At 51.0% G+C, this 21,960-nt stretch overlaps 1 protein-coding gene across 3 annotated transcripts in view; it reads right to left on the bottom strand.

Annotated features, from left to right (window-relative positions):
* The window catches only part of DSCAML1 (DS cell adhesion molecule like 1), a 321,095-nt gene that overhangs the window by 20,266 nt on the left and 278,869 nt on the right, over positions 1 to 21,960 (bottom strand). For all 3 annotated transcript variants that reach the window (XM_036992686.2, XM_036992688.2, XM_036992689.2), the window contains exons 15-19: positions 17,084 to 17,251; positions 15,715 to 15,785; positions 10,772 to 11,012; positions 7,544 to 7,690; positions 5,113 to 5,268 (exon numbers count right to left, since the gene is read on the bottom strand). In XM_036992686.2, the coding sequence (XP_036848581.2) occupies positions 5,113 to 5,268; positions 7,544 to 7,690; positions 10,772 to 11,012; positions 15,715 to 15,785; positions 17,084 to 17,251 (783 nt within the window). The remainder of the gene's footprint in view (positions 1 to 5,112; positions 5,269 to 7,543; positions 7,691 to 10,771; positions 11,013 to 15,714; positions 15,786 to 17,083; positions 17,252 to 21,960) is intronic.

Below are 21,960 nucleotides of genomic sequence, written 5' to 3'. Positions count from 1 at the left end.
GCCTTGTAGCATACTATGTCTGATATTAATATTTCAGTTTTCTCTGAGGACAGTTTTACGTGGCGTGTCTCTCTACTCTTTCACATCAGACCTTTCTATACCTTTATGTGGTAGTTGTCTCCTGTAAACAGCACGTGCTTGGATTTTGTTTTATTGTTAGCCAGTCTGACAGTCTTTATCTTTTAACTGAATAATTTAGTCAGCTTATCTTTAGTGCAATTACTGATATATTTGGGTTTAAATACCTTACTAAATGCTTTCCAGTTATCAATTCTGGTTTTCTTTGTATTTCCTTTTGTGCCTTCTTTTGGATTGGATATTGACAAAATACTCTATTTCCCCTCTCTGTTAGTTTGGTTATCATATAGTCTTCCACTGAATTTAGTGGTTATCACTCAATATGAATCTTTCATTTACCAAAGTCTAACATTGTTAGTTGGCGCTTTTCTGCTCAGACAATGCAGGAATTTAGAACTTCCATTTGCCTTCTCCCATTATTGTGTACTTTAATTCTGTATATATTTTAGAACCTCCCAAGATGATGACATCATCATCATTTTATGCAGTCGATTCTAATTTAGATTTGCCCATATATTCACCATTTAAGCGCTCTTCTGTCCTTCCTGTGTCATTGAGCTTCTACCTGGGATCACGTCGCTTCTAGCGAAAGAATACCCTTTAATCTTTCTGTAGGGCAGGTGTATTGGCGATAAGTTCTCCCCGTTTTTGTTTGTCTGAAAAATGTCTTTATTTTATTTTAATCTTGAAGAATATTTTCACTTGGTGTAAATATTTCACTTGGTATAAAATCTATAGAAGCTGGTAACTAGGTTTGTTACATACGTTAAGTATACCACTGCATTGTTTTCTGGCTTCCGTGGTCTCTAGTCACTTAGCTGACAATCCGTTATTGCTCCTTTAAAGGTAACTGTTCTTTTCTCATCTCTTTGCTGTTAAGATTTCTCTCCTTGTGTTTGTTGCGTGGCAGCTTTACGATGACAAATCTAGGTGAGGATTTCTTTCAGGTACTGGCTGTGGGGTTTGTAGGGCTTCTTCCACTTGTGGCTTGGTGTCTTTCATCAATTTTGAAATGTTTTCAGACATTTCATCTTCTGTCCTGTTCTCTTTCTCCGCTGTGGGATTTCTTCTCATATCCTTTGGGTTCTTGCTATTCAGAACTTGGTTCAGGAACAGGCAGCAGTGTCACTGGGGAATGTGTTAGAAATGCAAACTCTCAGGTCCCACCCTAGACCTGTTAAACCAGAATCTGGATTTGAACATTATCCCGGAGCCATCTGTACGCACAGTCAGGCTTGAACGCCGCTGCTCTCTGTCTCCTCCTGTTTGTCTATTTCCCATTCATTTGCACTTCTGTGCTTCTGACCTGTCTTCTAGTTCACCGGTTGTCTCTTCAGCTGGGCCTCATTTGTTATTAAACCCATTTGCTGAGTTCTTAATTTCAGTGATTAGTCGTTTTTGTTTCTAGATTTTCCATTTGATAGTTTCCAGTTCTCTTAAAATTTCAATCTTGTTTAGAATAATTATTTGAAAGTCCATATTTGATAAAACCTATGTTTGGAATCCTAGTGGGTCTGTTTCTTTTGTCTGTTCTTTTTTTTTTTCCTGCTGGCTTTTGTTCATGTTGTCCCCATTATTTTTTATTGTATGCCAGCCACATCATTTGCAAAATTGTTTGTAGAAATAATTTGAGACCTCAGATGATGTAATCTTTCTAAGAAAGAATTCATGTTTGCTTCTGACAGGGACCCACAATCTGGGGCACAAGCAACCTAGGGTTGCTTCAGTTTAACTTCTAGGACTGAGATGTCTGCAGCTGAGCTGCTTACTTTGAGTTAACTCTGAATCCTAGAATGCTGTCCTTCAAGGGCTCAACTCAAAGTGAGGAGAGTTCACCAACACACACACCCACCCAGGCAGGTCCTGGCCTCCAACTCATGTCTTTCTAGTGCGGTTCAGATTCTCAGCCACTGCCTCCAGATTCAGCAAATGTCCCCGGGGGAAGAGCTGTTCCAAATGCCAGGCTCACCTTCTGGGCCTCTATTCTCCCTTGCATGCTGGCCAGTAATCCTTCATTCTCCTGCCAGCTCTCTGATGCCTTCAAGCAGGGGCTTTAAAAAATATTTTATCCAGATTTGCTAGTGTCCTCAGCAAGAGGGAGAGAGGTTTTGAGTGTTTGAGTCCACCACTACTGGAAGTGGAAACCCTCCACCATGTTCCTCTAAACCTGTCCCTCTGCCTCCCTTCCTCCTCACTGCTGCTGCCCCAGCCACACCTTCCTCTTCTCTGCCACGATACCCACAGGTTCTTACAGGCCCGACACTAGTCCCCATCCGCCCTCCGGCCCCTTCCCGTGATCTGTCCTCCACGCTTCTACAGGCGTTACCGTCCTAGGACAGGAGTCAGGTGAGGCCTCCCCCTCATTAAGGATCTCTAACACAATCTAAAACCCAACTCGGCTTCCACTTTGTGGCCGTGTGGCCAGGTTTGGTATTCACAGGGGAGTGGGCAACGGGCTCTGCTGCCCAGGAACTGATACCAGCCATGCCATCCTGAAACCAAGCCCAGATGGAGAGATCTGGACTTAGGAAATGAGCTCAAATCTATATGTTTGTATTTTATCTTTTTTATTTCTTTTGCTTTTCTCTAAATTTCCTGATTTTTTTTTTCTTTTACAAAAATGCAAGATCCTGAGGGATGGGGTGGTGGTTAGGTAGGGAGTCACAGTGCCTTCATTTTAGGATATTTGCCCAAGCTCCCAGGGCAGAGCTGGAATTGGAGTGTGGACCTGTTTGCTGTCCAAGTCAGCTGAGAAATACCTGTAACAATGGTTACCTACAGATGGGAGAGTCTGGTGGAGGTGGGGCAGCTGGGGGAGTAGACAAGGTTGCGGGCATACCCAGTCACCACCGTGCTTTCCTGTTCCTTGCACACGGAGCCTCGCTGTCGTTGCTCCACCCGTCAGAGAAGGCTGTCCCCATCACTTACGCCAGAGGATTTATCATGCTGGGGGAAGCCAGGCAGGGTAAGTCCACCACCTTTTTGGGGACTGGCTCAGCAAGAGCATGTTGTCCCACCGTGGCCGATGGGGAGTGACGATACATCTGCTGTGGGGGTTCCTGGGAAAGGTTCTTCCACTCCCAGGAGAGGCACGTGCATAGGAAGAGACCGCTTCTCACTCTGAACGCTGTCCTGCCTGGTGTGATGCCCGGGGCTGCAGGCGTCCTGAAACCCAGGCAGGGACAGCCAGCATGCTGAGGGGCACCTCACGCGGGTCCCCCGTGGGAGCCACCCTGCAGCCGCCCCACTCAGGACTTCTTGACATGTGTGATAATAAGTATGCTTGTTGCGTACGTCTTTCCTTAGGTGTATTACTCACAACCAACGCCTCCTCCTGACTGACACAAGTGGTATGTTGATAAGTATGGAGGCTGTGGGGGCGAGAAAGCCTTAAATTGCCTTCTATTTGCTGAGTGACTTTTAGTAAGTTGCTTCAGCTCTCTAGGCCTGTCTCCTCACCTCTGAAAGGGCCACACTGCTACCTGGCATCAGGGCTCCTGGGAGCAGTCATCCTACTGACAGCACTTGGCAGCCATAAAGCAACAACCACTGGCCAGCCCTGGACATTTTAGGAAGGAGTTTGTAGTTAACTTGCTTCTTACAACAACTTGATGAGGCATCACTGTCTCCGTTTATCATGAGGAAACCGAGGGTCAGAAAGGCTAAGGGACTTGCCAATAAATGACAGGGCGGGGCTTACCGCGGCCCATCCCAACTGGCTACGCTGTCGTCTGGGGCCCTGGCCCTTGCCCGGGGGCATCCCTGGTGTGTGGCTCCACAGGCAGCTTGAGGGTGGAGGGTTGGAGCCCCTTGTGGGGAGGGACGGTGCCCCCTGACCGGTGGATTCCCTTGTGAGGTCCCTCCTTGATCAGTTAAAATGTGGGGGTGCTTAGGCCTTGCATCAGAAGGGGGGTCAAGAAGTCTGGGGGCCCAGAGGTTCCCTTCTAGAGGGATTAATGATGGGAAAAGGAGGGCAGGCATGCTGGTAAATATTTAATTACTCCAAGCTTGAGGTGGGCAGGGGCTGCTCTGATGGAAGCACGGAGTGTGGGGAGTGTTCAGCTGGGGGGAGCTGGTCCCGACCCAAGGGCTGGGCCGCTCGGGACCCTGTGCCACCCCTCCTCTGAACTCCTCTGGCCCCTCCAGCGCCTTTTGCCTAAGTGTACGGATGGGACCTGCACTACGGGTCTCCGTGTCCTTTGAGATAACAGGCCGTGGGGGAAGCAGCCGTGTACTAAGTGCCCTTTGTGTGCCGGCCGCTCTTCACATGATCAGCCTCTCCTACACACACAGGACTGGCTCGGACATTAAAGTGAGGGGATTGGGGTGAGGTGGGGAGAAAGTTGTGGGGCTGGAAGCAGGAGCCCTGCGCTGTGCCTCCTGGACACGGCACTCTGGGCGAGAGGGGTCCTGGCAGGAAGTCTGGCCTCCCAGCTCTCCCCTCCGGGTTGGCTCAGCTCCCAGCCTCACCCACCCCCTGATGTGGTCCCTCTACCCTCGAGGTTTGGCCTCTTATCTCTGGTTTTCCCCCAGCTCTGCCACCCTGGGAAAGGGCTTTGAGACCAAAGCTCCCAATGGGGGCACCTCCCCTCCACTCCCTGAGAGACGTGCTGGCACACCGGCGTCCAGGGCCTGGCCCATGCGGGGGCCCTGCCATGGGGCCTGCCAAGCCCCTCGCCCGGGGTGTGTGGGGTGATGCACCTGCTCTCCTCTAATCCCAACCATCTGTCTCCAGAGGAAACTGGACAGAACCTTGCAGGGGTCGCAGATGCCATGAAAGGGATACCTGTGGGGTGGGGTGGGGTGGGAGGAGAGGCTTCATCCCGCCTCTGGCCCAGCGCTGCAGGGGTTGGGTTTGGGCACGAGCCCCGGGGCACTGCCTGCTCCCTCTGGTGAGCTGTGTTCTCCCAAAGCAGGGCCCCAGGCCTCAGAACCACCCCACAATGAATCGGGGACGGGAAGGGTGGTGCTTGCCCGCCCTTCTCCCCGGATGGGGCAGTGCCACACAGGGGCCAGCCTGGAGGGGGCACTCACCGTCCTCCTTGGTCTGGATGCACAGCACGTTGCTGCGCGCCCCGTCCCCGGCCTGCGTGTAGGCCAGCACCTGCACGCTGTAGTTGGCGAACTTCTCCATGCCACGCAGCTCGGCGCGCTCCCGCGTCGTGGTGATGTTCTGCATCTCACCCCACTCTGCAGGGAGACCCAGCCTCTGAGGGGGGCCCAGGCTGGCCCCGCAGCAGTCTCCCTGCTGCCGACCCTCTGCCAGCCAGGGCCCCAGTCAGGCCTGCTTCCCTGGGCTCAGACCTCGGCCCCTCAGGGTACGTGGGGGCAGACTGGGGGTCGCTGTCCTCGGGCCCCATCTCTCACCACGCAGCCCAACTGGGGCGAATGGTATGAACTGGCCTGGCCTCAGCCCCCAGCTGACCCGGCACCAAGGCCAACTTAATAGGATAGTACTAAGAATAGACACTTAATAGAATACTTCCTTGAGAATGCCTCCCTCTCCAAGCAACTTCTCCCCCTCTTCCACCCAACCCCCTCTCCACGTGAGGACCCAGGAGTGACCTGCATTCAGACGGGAGCCCAGGCCACGTGGGATGGCCAGTGGCCAGTCCTCCTTGCCCCTCAGCTCTACCCAGGCAGAGCACCGACCCGGGATGACCTGCGGCAGGCGGAGGCGGCCTGCCCGCCTCTGCGCGCTCCTGCACCGGCACCCAGGCCTCTCAGCAGTCAAGGGGCTGAGGTCACCATTACATTCTCCTGGCCACTGAGGACACCCTCCCTGCAAAGAACCCGCATGGAGGACCTGGGTGAGGCCGAGGGAGCTGACAGCCACAGCCAGAGAGCTGGGCCTTCCTCGGGCTCAGTGAGGATGCCTCATCCGGGCTCTGCCAAGGGATTGGTGTAGACACTGAAGGAGAGCTTAGGGATGGGGTCTCATGGGAGGGCCAGGGGCTCAGAAGGAGAAAAAGTGACAGGCTTTTAAGCTGGCAGCCCTCCCGCAGGGAGCCCTGGGCTTTCAGAAGGACAGGCTCAGACACTGGCTGAGGACAGACTGCCTGGACAATGAGAGCCTGCAAACGCACCCCAGCACCTTGCTGGGGACCCGGTGCAGGCAAAGGGCCCAAGGCAGTGGGCCTGGCCGGGGAGGGCAGCAGCGAGCCAGGGTCCAGGCGTGAGAACACCATGTCCGGCTTGGGGGGCCTCCAGGTTGGTGTAGGGGGAGCCTCAGAGGCCTGAGCAGCATGACCTCCCTTTCCTAGAAGGTCAGACCAGGGTAGATCCGTCCAGGGCTGGAGCCAGGGGAAGACCCAGGAACGGGGCAATCCAGGTCACCTTCGGAGATTAGAGAGGCTAGTGCCTTCCTCGCCTGAAGGGGCTGGGCTGGGAAGCTCGCAGGTTTAGAAAAGAGGAAACAAGCCGTGGAAAGTGAGGGACCACCCCTTACCTGGCTCAGCACAACTATGTGAGGCCATCTCATAGCATAAGAACTTGGGAGACCTTCAGAGGTCAAACCCCTGAGCTCCAGGCCTCTGTGCCTTTGGACACCCGGACAGTGGAGCTGGTGGCAGGGAAGGACACATCCTGTTGGCAGTGCATCCAGGTAGGCAAGGGGAAGGCAGCCGCCCTGGGGAGGTGACGGTGAGCCCGAGTCTCAGGTCCTTCAGGAAAGAAGTCAGGAGCCTAGGGGCTGCCGGCAGAAGGCTCAGGACCCGGGGGGCAGACTGTTGCCTCCCAGGTGGACATTTCCATTGCCTGGGATGCCGGGCCTCTGGCTGGCACGGCTGCAGACTTCCTGACACTGCCAGGCCTCTGTGCCCACCAGTGGGTGGGGACGTCTGTTCTGTGGGGCTGCACAGCCTCTTTGGACCAGTGCCTCCCAGGGCAAGGAAGGCACCAAAGGGTCGGGCCCTTGTCCTGGGTTCCCTCCCTCTGCCATTCCTACCCCCGGCTCCACCGCCTGCCCTGCTCCGCCCTTCTCTAGGTCCTGCTCAGCCCAGGCGCCCAGACTGCATGCCCAGCTGCCCCGTCAAGCGCAGCCCTCCCTCGGTGCTGGTGGACCTGCCTCCTCCTCCTGCCCGTTCAGGCCAGGGGCGGTGATGGCTAGTGCTGGTGCCAGTCTCAGGTGCCCACCTTCCCCCTCAGTCCCCTGAGGGCAGCGCCTTCATCATGCTGTCCTCAATCGCCCCGTGTGACTGTGCCAGCTGTTCCCTGCTGGGAGCTTGACTGACACCATAAAAGCCTGATATCAACACATTACATTCGGCCAAATGCCCGTATCACCCCTCCGTCATCCCATATGCACGACTGCCAGGAGTAGCTGGTGTCCCTGCCCCACCCGGACAGGTGGCCATGTCCACCGCCCACCCTGGCCCCTGGCTCTGGCGCTTCTGCCTGACATCCACAGGAAGATGCTCAGCTCTAACCCAGCGTGGAGACCCGGCCGTCACTCCGGCAGACTCACCCCCATCAACGTAGAGTGACCAGAAGATGACCCGGTAGCCTTTGAGGACGCCATTGAGGGTGCTGCGCGGGGGCTCCGACCAGGAGATGACAGCCACATCAGAAGTGATGGACAAGGCCCGGACATTCTCGGGGGGCTGGCTGGGCACTGCGTGGGGCGGGGCAGGGAGAACCGGAGTCCCAGTCAGGGGGGCACAGCACAATGTACGCGTCCCGGCCACCCTGTCCCCGCCCGAGGGCCTCCGGGTGAGTCTGGGAGTTTGGGCTGTGTGCCGGGGTGGAGCTGAGTCCCCTCCTTGCACACGGGTGAACGGAGACTTTATCGTCTTGGTCTCTTGCTCTCCAGGTGGCACATTCCTGGTTCTGGGTAAAAGCTGCGGAAGAGGGTGGTGGACTCCGGGCAGGAGTCCACCTCTGGGGGCTGTGACTGCACCCGGATGCCCTCCCAGCTCGCCCTGGAGGGATCTGTAACTGACGGCCACATGGCCTGTGTCATCTGCCCAGGGGGTCTGAGCCGGCCTGGCTTAGGCACCCTGCGTCCTCGCGCCAAGCTGAAGGGAAGGAAAGGGGACTCAGTTCACCCTGGTGAGGGGGCGGAGAGGCTTCCTCACCCCGTTGGGACTTGGGGGACCATTACACCTTTGTCCCCTGTCCCTGCACATGACCACACCAGACGCCCTGGTGATGGGAAAACACTCTGAGACCACTTTGGCGTCCTTAACCCTCGCCAGGCCAGAGTGGCCTTTGATCTGTCCTAGGTCCCCCCTGCAGGGTCGGTCCTGTGCAGCTCCCCCTCTCTGGGGGGTGGGGTGGGGACAAGCAGGCCCCCGGAGCCACCTTAGCTAGGGAGAACTTTGGTGGCACTTCCCGCTGGCTTCTGGGGGCAAAGGCGGGGGGCTGAGTGGGCTTCGCTCTGGGCGGAGAAAGGAGGCACGGGCCGGATGGAAGGTAATTGGATCCCGTTGCCCCACAAGAGGCAACTCTAATTTTTATGAGCATTTAAATGATAATACATCATCCTAACGACCCTCTCTGAGAATGATTATTGTTTCATATTACTTAGGTGTAAAAATATAAGCACCATGTAATTAGGGACCCAGTGTAATAAACTAATACAGATCGCCCGAACAAAATGAAGGTAATATAATTATGGTAAAGACACTACTGCTGAAGCAGGGGCCCTTGAACGCCCCAGGAGAAGCACTAATATTGCCAGGAAAGCATCAGGACCTGACAGGCTAACGAGGGCCTTAATTAAGTATGAGAAACTGCTGAGCAAATGCTGCCGGAAACTTTGTCCCCCCTCTTCTCTTTTATTTTGAAAACGGCCCCACAGCCCGGCCGCTCTCTCCTGGTGGGAGCTGCAGGCCCCTTCGCTCCCCATCCCTGAAGCCAGGGAGGTGGTGCTCTGAGGGGGGCCGGAGGCGGTCCTGGCGGGGCCCTGGGTGGCTGGGAGCTCGCTGGTGCGGGCTCAGGGCGGCCTTCCCCTGGGACCTGGCTCCCCGAGCCTGGCGCCCAGCCTCCCGGCCCTGCGCCCAGCCTTACTCCCAAGCAGGACCACTGCAGGGTGAAATCGTGTGGGATTCGGGGCCAGACCTGTGTTCTGAGCTGGGCCCTGCCCTTTTCCAGACAGGCAACCCGGACAGCTTGCTTAACACCGTGAGCCTGGGCCCCTCTTTATGGGTGATGAGCTAGTGGGCCCCGCTGCGGGTTCCCACGGGGCTCCCTGCATTAAGGAGCAGCAGGGCCTGGGGATTTATTAGCAATGCAACCCCGTGGCCCCACCCCAGACCTGCCGGGGAGGGTCCAGGGCTGGTTGGAGGCCTCCAGGGGAGTCGGTGGCTCTAGGCTCAGGTCTGAGATGGGTTGGGATTAGTACTGCGGGTACTAAGAGGTGACAGCTGATCGTCCTCAGCCCAGCCAGGCCGTTGGCTAGCATCACGGAGGGGCGGGGGCGGGGAGGGCACCGTGCCCCGCAGCCTCCCACCCCACTGGGCTCCCCCGCACCCCTCTGCTTGCTCGGCACCTTTCCCTCTCTCTGTGTTCTCCCTTTCTCCCGGTCTAGTGCTCCAGGGCTGCTGAAATCTATTCCACCCCAAAGCCTAGCTTGTTCCCCAGAGAGACTCTCTGGGGATGAAGCCGGGGCCTCAGTAGTTTTAAAGTCCCCGAGGTAACTCCAGTTTGGCCAAAGTTCAGAACACTGGTAGGAGCTAATCTACTCTCAGGGGTTTCTGGCCTGACACATCCCCCTCCCAAAGGTGTCTGCATTTTCAGAGAAGACAGGGTAGGGAGAAGACATGGCTGAACCCTGAAGAATTACTTTCTAATGGTGGAATGCTAGGTATTCTGGTGGGCCATAGGGCGGTGGTACCATGCTCACCAGGTAGTCAGTTCCCTCCCTGGGCAGCAGGCAGGCTGTGCCCCAGTGATGGGTTTGAATCTCAACTTTGGCTTTGGGTCGGGGCATCAAGGAAGCTTGGGAGGATGCTCTGCTTTTTTATTTGGCTCTCTGAGAGCTGGGGGATGTCAAGGGCCAAGTCTCTTCTCTCAGCCTGGCACAGGCCCAGTACCAGCCGGCTCTTCTCTGTGCTCGGAGAGCAGGCACATTCCTGCTTCCTCCGAATCCCCCTCCGAGAAGCTGAGCCCCTTAATTTACTCATCAGGGTTTGGAGTCCTCCCTAGTTAGTCCTCAAAGAATCAAGTTTTAAACATTGGGCTCTGGATCCTCTGCCACATGGATCTTGGGGTTTCTTAACTCCACAGTCTCATCTCCAGTCCCTAAAACATGGTGGACAGGTTCCAGCCCAGAAGTACAAAGGTCACTTAGCTTCTGCCCCTTTTCCAACCTGGAGACTGTAAAGGAGGAGAAACGGGACCCAGGGCAGAGAGGAAAGAGCCTGGGGACAGGGGGAGGGAGGGAGGAAGGGCCAGAAGCGCGGATGGAGAGTGAGATGGGGGACAGGTGCTCACACGGGCTGAGAGGTGAACAGGTACGCCGACGGGCTGAGCATCAGCAAGTGAGGGACAGCGAGCCCGCCAGTGGACTGAGAGGCTCGGGGCGCCCCATGGACCAGCATCTCGGAGAAGCCAATGGGCAAGAAGAGGTGGAGGGGTCCAGGGAGCCGGTGTGGCTGACCACAGGACTAAGACGGGACCTTGGAGCGTCCCAAGCCCTGGGATCTGCCCACGGCTGGGATCTGTACCCCGTGCCCTCTGCTGGTGCCCTCACCATCCTCCAGGGTGGTGGCATTGATCTCACTGGAGGAGGGCCCCGTGCCAGCCCGATTGAAGGCCTGGACCACCACCCCGTATTGGGCGAACTTCTTGAGGTTGTCCAGGGTGTAGACCTCACTGTCCCCGGTGGCCTTCATCTCCACAATGCTGTACTGCCCATTGCTGCCAGGGCTGGTCTCTCTGTAGCCAATCTGGTAGCCCCGTATGACGCCATTCTGCAGCTCCTTCTTGGGCGCCTGTGGGTGAGAGGCAGGAGAGATGAAGACACAGTGACGATCTGAGACGGTGAAAACCAAATCAGACCATGCCAGTCCTCTGCTCCCAACCCTTCAGAGGCCCCCAGCTCACTCTGAGTGAAAGCCAAAGGCCTTCCAAGGGCCACCAACCCTACGTGATCTGACCGCTGTTGCCTGTAGGACCGGTCTCATGTTCCCTGGGCCTCCAATGCTCTAGCACACTGGCCTCTCTGCCGGTCACACCCGGCACATTTCCATCTCAGGGGCATATGCGTTCCTTGGCTCTCCACAGAACTTGCCCCCCTCACCCCTGCAGCGTCCTTGCTGAAAGGCTGCTTCTTAATGAGGCCTTCTCTAAGCTCTTTGGGTAAGACTGCTCCCTGCCCCCTGTCCAGTATTCCTTACTTCTCCTCCTGCCTTTATTTTTCTCCACAGCACAGAGCATCATCTGGCACTCTATGTATGTTATGACTGTCTGTCCCAACCAGAATGTCAACGCCATAAGGATGAAGAGTGTTGTCTGTTTTGTTTATTTGCTACACTCTTAGTGTCTCGAATGATGCCTGGCATGTAGCAGGCCCTCAATACATATTTATTGATTGAAAGAATGAATAGAATATCATTCGGTACGGGCTTGGGAGCCTGGGAGAAATGGAGTGGCAGAAAAAAAGTAACCAGATGGAGAGGGAGGTGAGCAATTAGTTGGAACACAAAGAGAGAGTCCCAAGATACCACTTCACACCCACTAGGATGGCTATTATCAAAGAGATGGAAAATAGCTAGTATTGGCGAGGATGTGGAGAAATTGGAACTCTTGTGCATTGCTGGCGGGAATGCAAAACGGTGCAGCCACTGTGGAAAACAGTTTGGTGCACCTCAAAAAGTAAAATATAGAATTACCATATGATCCATCAATTCCAGTCCTTGGTATATACCCAAAATGAGTGAAGGTGGGGACTCAAACAGGTATTTGTACATTCATGTCCATAGCAGCATTATTCACTGCAGCCAAAAGGTGGAAACAGCCCAACTGCCCATTGATGGATGATGGATCAACAAAATGTGCTAAATACATGCAATGCAATATTATTCAGCCTTAAAAAGAAATGAAATTCTGACAGATGCTGCAACGCAGATGAACCTTGAAAACATGTTAAATGAAATAAGCCAGACCCAACAAAGATACATATTTTATGTTACAACTTCTATGACTTAACCAGCATAGGCCAATCCATAGAGACAGAAAGTAAAAGAGAGGTTACTGGGGGCTCTGGATGGGGGGTGGGGTGGGGAGTTACTGTTTAATGGGTGCAGAGTTCCATGAAAATATTCTGGAGATGGATGGTGGTGGTGGTCGCATAACATTGTGAATATACTTAATGTCACTGAACCGGACACATAAACATGGTTAAAATGGTAAATTTTATGTAAATAAAATGGTATGTGTATTTTACTACAATTAAAAAAAGAGCATAGGGCATATATAGTCAATAGTATTGTAGTATCTTTGGGGATAAATGGTAGCTACACTAATTATAGGGAGGATTTAGTGATGTATATAACTGTCAAATCTCTGTGCTGTACACTTGAAACCAATATAATATAATATATCAACTATATTATACAAGTGTCCTGACTTTGGTGTGGGCCCAAGGCCCGCTTAGGGCATGTGGCTGGACTGCCTTGGACATCCTGGCCGGGTGCTGTGCTGTGTTGAGGGCCAAGCCCTGAAGCCAGCCCCTAGATGGAGGGACAGAGATGGGCAAGAAGAATGAAAAGGGGGCATTTTGGAGCTCCGGACAGGCTGGCAGGAAAGAAGGGCTGACTGCAGTCAGCCAGACTAAGAAAAAAAATCCACTGGCCTGAGCCTGGGGGCTGGAAAACATACCTTCTCGCCAAGCTTGAATGCTGATACACAAAGACACACACACACACACACACACACACACACACACACACACACACACACACACATGACCTTGATATATCTCCTCACAGCCTGAACCATGAACACACACATCCCGACCCATCAAAGCAAGCATTCTAATTCACCCCCTACCACAGCTGGATACACAGAGAGTCACAAATAGAAATGGGCTCCTTTAATGAGCGGCCTGCCCATCTATGAATTGAGGGTGAACGCCCACCCCACTGCCTATAAAAACAACTTGAATCAGGGTTTTAAAGACAATGAAGTTAATTTAAAAGCCCACCTTTTATTGTACTAAAAAATAGTGAGATCAAAAACAATTAAGTTAGTAAAACAGCCCCACTGTTTTTTTCCCCTTCAAATTCAATGAATGTTTTAAATGAGCTGCACTTTAAAGCTCACTGTTAACTCCATAAAATGAAGTTTTTAATTTAACATAATTGTTTTGAGCTCACTAAATAGGTGTGTGTGTGCATTTCATTGACTTGACTTTTGGTTAATGCCTGAATAACGTTTCTTTACACTGGTCAGTCCTCTTTGCTGGTTTGTAAGTGGGCAAAGAATTAGGTCTTGTATCTGCACACTCACGCACATGGAGACATCTCTTACAGACACAAGCATCTCTCCAAGAGTCTGTGTCTGACACTGATGCATACTCTCAGGTTACATATACACGTCCATATTGACACCCACCAGTATACATGACGCACATTTACAAACCCACAGCCATCTATCCCATGATGGACCCTGCACCACCCAGCTGTTATTCACATCCACATATACAGGCGTCCAGCTACACTGCTATGTACATACATACCGTCACATATTCACACGAGTCTTGACAGATTTCCCTCCTTCCCTTCTCTTTTTCTTTCCCCCTCTGTCTCTCTCTCCTCCCCTGCACTGTGCCCACCTGCAACAGGCATACTCAGGATTTAAATCAATCTTAACAATATTTCTCTGAAGCATTAAGGAATCAATAGGGCTGATAGCAAATTTATGTCATAAAGCAGTGGCAATCCATCTGGCAGAAAGAGTCTTAAAATGAAGTGACTTATCTTTCAAGTGAATCTTTATTTTTCATTAATCTGTTTCTTGGTGTTAAAAAAAAAATCCCCCTGAGAAGTCAGGCCATAATTTATTGATGAGCTGGTTTATTCTGAAGTTCTAACTTTCTAATCAATTTTATTTTTCATTACGCGACTTTGGAGAAGTAAATCTGATTCTAAATTTTTATCGACTTCCAGGTTGGAGCTTAGCAGCTAAATGTTTCAGTGTTTTACATACTTTTTTGCTCACTGTCCCCACCTCCTGGCTTCCTTGAGTATTCCTAGGAAATGGGTCCAACACCAGGATGCAGACAAGACCTGGGGACTAGACTCTGGGCTCTGCGTCCCCTCCCCTATTTCTGAGGAAAGCCCTGGCCCAGATCTGAACCTGCAGGGGAATCATGGCTCCAAGCATCTACTAGGTGGGCTGGTCCATAGGAAGGACCAACTGCCCATCTCCACCGTGGCCATCTCTCTAAGGAACTAGGCTCTGCTGTGTTTGTGTGTGAATATGTAGGAGAGTGTGTGTGTGTGCACATATGTGCACACAAGAATGCAGTCTTGATAGGGAAAATATCGCTAGGCCCTTCTGAATCTCTCGCATTCTCAAGTCTACCTTGTTAGCCCAGAAGGAGGACTAAAGACTCAGAGAATGACCTTGGACATCTGATTCCAGATGTAGATGAGGCAGCCGCCCAATTCCCACTGTTGAGATGGGAAAGCCCCAAGAAGGGTCCTAAGGAAGCTCTCTGCTCCCGAGCACCACGCCATGGGCCGTGGTGGGGACCCTGGGCTGGGGCTCTGGACTGTGGGTTTGTAAGTGCTGCCCCTGTCACTACTTGAATGGCCACAGGCCAGTCCCCTCCCATTTCGATGCCACGGCCTCCTCTAATGGATGGGGATAAAAGTATCTCCTCTGGCCACCCCACAGGGACAGAGGGTCAGATGTCAGTGTAAGGAGATTCTTGGCGACAGGGACGTGCAGGGGGGCAGGAGGCCACCAGGATAGCCATCCCTTGTGTGCAGGATGTGGTGATAAGGCCAGAGTTACCAGGAAAGTGTTTCTTGGTCTAGCTCAAGATTTTCCCTAAGTGACAGCTTGTTCAGATGCCCTCCGGAATGCACAGGTCTCTGCCCCTTAGGAAGCCTGCTGCACATGCGGGGCTGTTTTCTCTACAGCTCCTCCACCCCCAGAGGCAGGGAGGGCAGTTATCTTCATCCTGACTTTACAGAGGAGGAACCTGAGACCCCAAAAGACCAAGGCACCTGTCCAAGGACTTGGCGTGGGAAGGTGGGGGTCCGCCTCACTGCACCTGCCAGCTCCAGTCACAGGGCCAAGGTGATGGTGAGACCCTGTCCTGTCATCTCCCATCACCCACAGGACCCCCTTCAACTTGGCACAAAATCAAATCCAACTCCTGACGTTTCATAGCCTGTGGGGTCTGGGCGACGGGCCTTCTTCGCTCCTTGGCACTGCCAACTCCTTCCCACCCCAGGCCAGGGCCTCCAGCAGAGAGCCAGGGCGGGGAGGGCGACGGGGCTGGTGGAGACGGGGCCCTTCATCCTCCTCTCTTTCCTCCCCTCCGGCCTTACTGGGCTGAGCAAAAGCAGGCACGGGCGTTATAAGAGACCAGAGCCCGGTGGCCTGGTTCCTGGGGGGCTCCGTTCCCGGGCTGAGGAGGGAGGCAGGCATTTCACTGGACATTCCTCAGACCTCACTTACCTTCCAGGTCACTTGGATGCTCTGCGACGTCACTGGCTGCAAGGTGACATCCATGGGAGGCCCATCTGGAGCTGGCGGGGTGGGGGAGGGAAGAAACGACACCGTGAGCCAAGTCTTGGAAGAAAAGAGTCCTGGGGCCTCACTCCATCCTCCTGAGCAGGAAGACCACTGAGGGGGAAGAGCAGCTCAGGTGCGACGGCAGAGAGCCTTGGTTTGAGTCCCCCTGAAATGATCACAGCACGTACATTTCCTCTTTACAATGTTGCTCACGTGATTATACATCAGTGATACTTAGTAATAAAAATAAATAAATAAATAAATAAATAAATGAATAAATTTCCTCTTCATTCTTCATAATTTGCTGAAAATAAAGCGAATCATGACAGACTACTCCACATCCAGTAGGCTGGCAATGCTTTTAAAAAGTCTGATAGGATGAATTGTAGGCAAGGGTGTGCAGTGGCAGGAACTCTTACACACTGATCGGTGGGGAGCAAATTGGCACAACACTCTGGGAAGCATTTTGGTATTTTTAGTTAAAGGTAGAAGTATGCTAATCTGATGACTATAATTCTCCAACTAATTTCCTCCAGAGAAACTCAGACCCTGTTTTAGAGCGTGCAGGAATGCTCACGGCACCGAACCACAAACAACCCAAAAGCCCATGTACAATAGAGTGGGCAAACAGATGAAAATAATATTGGCCCAAACAGGAAGGACACAGAATATATGAAGTGTGATTTCATGGATGCATTCTGTCGGGAAGCAGGCGAAACTACACTGCATGGTTCACGTGCATGTACCCTGTGGGGACGGCATAAAAGAGAAAATCAAGAGGACACTTGGTTCAGCTCAAGAGGGGTGATGGGGCTGTGACTGGGAAGGGGCATAGGTTGGGTCTCTGGTATGCTGATAATTGATAATGAGTGTTAGTTATTCCAGTTTTTACTTTATTATTTGTAAAACTGCACATATGTTATATGTACTTTTTGCATTATTTTATATTTTGCAAGAACAAATAAGAGAAAATAAAGGGAGAGAAATCTTGTTTAAATTTCCAGGAAAACTCCATGGCAAAGGTCACAGAAAGTAAGCTGGGGTAGGAGTACCTGAACCTTTGCAGATCTAGTCACATGTCCCCAGAGGAGTGGGGACAGGCCATGGACAGCTCCCCACAGCCCCCCATCTAGCCCCTCATTGGAAAAAGGCCAAGCAGAAGAGCCTTCAGCCACCCGTAGGCAGACACAAACGTCCTGGCATCTCTCCTCCTCTCTTCTGACCACAAACCCAGTGCCAGGGAATGGGGTGGGCCCCCAATGTCTCTGATGCCCAAGGTCACAGGGCAGGGGTGGCAGGGACGGGTGCTCACCAGCCTCCTCCGTGCTTACGGTGAGCTCCTTGCTCGGCTCACTGCGGCCAATCTTGTTGAAGGAGTACATGCGGATGCTGTACACGGATGCAGGGTGCAAGTCCACAATGTTGGCCTGGTTGATGGTGGGGGAGATGTTGCGTGTGGACTGCTTGAAGTCCCAGGAATCTGCAGAGAGGACACCAGTTTCAAACCACAGCCAGGCAAACCCCAGAACCCCTCCCCAGCCTCACGCATCAGCACATTCCAATCCCAACTCTGATGCCCAGAAGAGGTCCAGCCCACACAGAACTGCAGCGAGAGGGCACAGGCCTTAACCACTTCACAGAGAGTGAAGGGCTCTGCTGGACTCTCCTCTGCCCCTGGGCTGGCTGGTGAGCTCCAACGTCAGGCAGGGGTCAGCGCAGATGTTTTCCAAGGTCCCTTCCAAGATCATTATTTGCTTGCTATCCCTGATGGTCTGATGGGCCAGCACCTTTCTTCCTGGTCTCTCATGCCACGTCAGTGACCTGGTGTCATCCACCCACCCACGGTCCCAGTGCAAAGGGAGAAGCCAAGTCTTCTCCCCTTTGTCCTCCTTTCTGTGCATGCTTCCTTATTTCCTTTCCTAGTGCCCCTGTGTGGTGGCGGCGGCCTTGAGTTTTATGTGGTATGTCAGGGATCAGAACAAGTGTCAGAGTCCCCAGCCCAAACCATATTCCCTTTTTCTCACTAGCAGGAGAGTGGTCTCTGAGCGTTTAGGGATGAGCATGCTTCTGATGCACCAGGGGGACCGGCAGTCCATGCCAGGGCAAACGTTCACGAAACTGCAGAATGTGAAATACACCAGAGAAATGTCACCGAGGGACACTGTGACCACAAACGCTCTGTGTCTTCAGAGGAATGCAGTCATTCTTTCAATAGATACTTTTTGCTCCGCACCCACCAGGGGATTCCAGAGAAAAATGGGAAGGGGCTGCGGTGACAGCCATGCCTCCATTAGGACCTTCCAAACCCAGAATTCTTAACTAGATTCCTTTCTTGGCACTTCACTTTGAAAAGAAAGAAAAAGGCAAAGCACGAGGAGACAAGCTGATAGAAGGGACTGAAAACCTTCTGGGCCTGTCCTGATGTCACTGATTTTCCATGCCTTTTAAACCCACAGGAAAAGATCCTGAAAATTCTAGGTAGAAAAGATTACATTGTATTCACTACCATTTATTCCCTAGATCAGGAAAGGAGGCAAGCACGTTCTAGGGAGATTTTTTTAGGAAGACTCTTTCTTTTTTTAAGCTTATGCCTGGTAAGTCGGGAAATCAGCTCATCAGAAGAGACTGTCCCACCCTCCAGGTTCTGGTTAATTGAAGTGTGAATGGTTTTTAAAACGCCACCTTCAGCTGCCCAGGCTCGGCACCTGTGAAGGGCAGCGGCCCAGCTCCCATCTGCAGTTTTGCATCTGATTCTTCGGTTTCGTGAGCCAGAGTCATGAATGACAGGTTAGGGATGCTCAGAAATACATAATTTTCTCCTCATCTTTTGAAACACCCAGACACCTGAGAGTCATTCTATGATGGCAGGGGAAGCCAGAATTGTGAATCTGCAGGCTCCTGCCTGCTGCGGACACCTCTTTGGTTTGGGAAGGAATGGGCTAGCAGCGAGGAGGTAGGCGTCCACCTCTCTGTGGCATCCTGGGAGCTGGTCACCCATCACATTGACGTGCTCCTGTTTACAGGAGAGGGACAGCAATCGCAGGTCAGGGCATTCATTTCTGATGAGTGCAGGCAGACGGAGGAGACCCACAGATGTGGCTGAACCCAGACGGGCTCAGAAAAGAGGTGCTAATATATAATTTTTAACTAGAAGAGGCTCTCTCTCTATCTTGGTAAGAAAGACTTGCTAGTATTTAAATGCAGCATCAGAGTTACAGAACATGGGAGGTATGAGTGAAATTTGCAGAACGTTTGCATAAAGCTGACTTTCTTTTCATGATTCAGAGGATGATTTCTTTACTTATTTTTGCCAATGACATCACAGCAGTGATGTGTCCTGCTGTATGCTTCAGTCATCTGATACCAGTTTGTCCCATTACAGCTGATGTTGTCTTCACTCACTGGGTTCAGGGGCTCTCTGCCAGATTCCTCCATTATGAAGTTATTATTTTCCCCTTGATCATTAATAAAGGTCTTGGAGGGATTTGCTGACAGATGTGGATAACCCATCATATTTAATCTGTAAACTCCCTTTTCTTTTCATTTTCTCTTTGCTTGTACTTTGCTTTGGAAAAAGAAGGCTCTCACCTTTGTTTACAGGGAGATACTGGCTTTTGCAAGTGGAGGTTTTAATCCATCAGGCTTCTGTCCTGGAAATTTCCATTATATTCCACACTAATGCCACAGACATACTCTTCTTTATGAGCTCTTTGTATTTTCAAAAAAGTTCGTAAGAATCATATTATTAATGTCTGTCAAGTGTGTTAAATTTCTTAAATCTAGCTCAGTACTAATGATAAAAGCGTTTAAAGAAACAAGACTCAGAAACAGTAGCTCCAACTTAATATATGTCACTGTGTGTGTTTGTCTCCCTAGTGTGTTTAAACAATACAAAGAGAATCAGCCAAAAGTAGATTCATAAGATTTCTACAATTGAAAGTAATCTTGAATTCACTGCCTTGAAAATTTTCTTCTCTGTCACTTTTAATTTATACATAGTGTCTATTCCTATGGACATCTGTGTGCATAAACTGTTAACGTTACTTGATCCACTCTTTCTTGTTAGCATCTTAACTTCTTTCTCTCATTCCTCTCAGTTACAGAAACTGCTATAAACATGCACTAGGGTCGTCTCTGTGCTTTGGTCTGTGTTCTTTTTAGATTATTCCTAGCTAAGATAAACTGCAGTGAATCCCAGGCTCTACCATTTACTAGATACTTGACAAAATATTCTCATAAAAGAGGAAGGATAATATCGTTATTCTCAGAGTTATTCTTTATGTGGTTCATGCACTGATACATACACGATGGTTAGAAAGATATCCAGTGTACAGTAAATTGTTAAAAAGGATTGTTACTGCTCTGAGTACTGTTCTATTAGACCTGTAAAGGCCATACAACTCTTTCAGGTAGTTGAAAGTCATCTATGAGTTCTTCCCTCCATGTTCTTCCTCTGTGCTAATCAAAAGTGTGGTGCCTGGACCAGAGACATTGCCAGCACTAGTTAAAAATGAGCTTACTCAAAATGTGGAAACTAAGGCCCGACCCCAGAACTCCTAAATTAGGATCTGCATTTTTATAAAATCTCCAGTTTGTTTTTAACACAATAAAATTTGAGTACGCTTCTGACTCACCCTAGCTTGTCTGAGAAATGCATACAATTTACCCTATGATAAAAATATAATAATAGAAAATGCATATGACTGTGTTGATGCCTTAATTGTATAATTTTTCTTCCAGAAAAGTCCAGTCATTTTTTTGTGTGTGGATCATATGTTATCCTCTTTCCTCAGAATTAGAAAATACATTCAAGAATAGTACTGGGTAAAAAATTATCTTACTGGATAATGCAGGACACCCTCTTAAGTCAAAACCAATTCTTTTAACTGTTTTCATCTCGGGTTCCATTATGAACTCTGCCCACGGCCACTTGGTAAATTGTTTTGTATTTCACGGACCATCGATATTCAGGGATGAGGCCACAGAAATCTCTCATGAGGAGCGGGAATGCCTGGATCACGCTGGGGGCACCGTGCAGGGATGTGCCGTCAGAGAAGGACCGGGGCCTGGTCTCTGTGGGAGACGGTGACTTTCCTCCAGAATTCCAAGTCCACTCTCGGGATTTCAGTTCCTCTGTTTGTGGAATGTCTCCAGGGGGCTTTGGCTTTGTATGGTAGAATTGCAGATCCCTGCTTCCAAGGAAAAAACTGGGGGTTTGTTGCTAGAGAAAAGGAAGGTTCCATGATGTGTCATCATTTTAGTCTGTGCCTTTCTTGAGAAAACCTGCATCCTTCAGGCTGGCTTACTAGTATTTCTATAAATTCAGCGGCACTAACGATTGTCTCATTTTAAAATCCAATTTCCACCCTTTATTTTTGACCCAGTAGTACTTGGAAGTGGAACTCAAGACCTGAAAATTCTAAGGTAAATATGCTGTCAGAAAACAGTATTTTGTGAAATCATTTTCTAGAATATTCTACTGTTTTACAATGTCGTCTCCTCTCACCTGAGCACGAGACTAGATTGGAAATGGGAGAACCTCCAGTGAAACTCATGCTCCTTTTTCAAAGAAACAGGTCTGGCTGTCTCTAAGCCCTTTTTGGAGCCCTGGGATGTGAAGAGAAAGGAGACAATAGCCGAACGCTCAGTGGGTGGGGATGATGGAAGCAGGTAACACAGGTCAGAGGCCCAAAGGCCACGGAAGGAGGTAGACCTTAAAATATGATTTGGGAAGGTCTGATTTAATGGAAATGACTTTTGAGAAGCCTTGGTTTATCTCTGCTGCTGTCCCAGAGGGACATTTCCTGTCCAGCTTTTACTGCTTCTTAAACCCTCTGAGGATTCTCCATTTACTGCCGGATCTTCCACGGCTTTCACAGTAAAGGCCCAAGTCCTCCCTTGGACTGTGAGGGCTGGAGTGGGCTGGCGGCTTTTCTATTGCTTTTGGGGGCCTGGGAAATTTTGGGCATATTTCCAAGGAACTCTGGGTTAAGCCATTTTTAAAGCTCTGTTTTTGTTTCATGTAAAAGTTTGTGAGGGAAGTGACTGAGATACTGGGATTGGTTCAGAAATCCCAGGGCCAAAGAGGACAGATTACTGTCTGTGTTCTGTTTCCAATTTACGGAGGCCCCCACATCCTCTCCAATCCCACGGAGGCTTCAAACATGACCCTACACAGTTCAGATTCAG

The sequence above is a fragment of the Manis javanica genome, chromosome 6, assembly GCF_040802235.1.
Source record: "Manis javanica isolate MJ-LG chromosome 6, MJ_LKY, whole genome shotgun sequence".
Taxonomy (NCBI): domain Eukaryota; kingdom Metazoa; phylum Chordata; class Mammalia; order Pholidota; family Manidae; genus Manis; species Manis javanica.
This window is presented reverse-complemented; position numbering and strand designations above follow the sequence as displayed.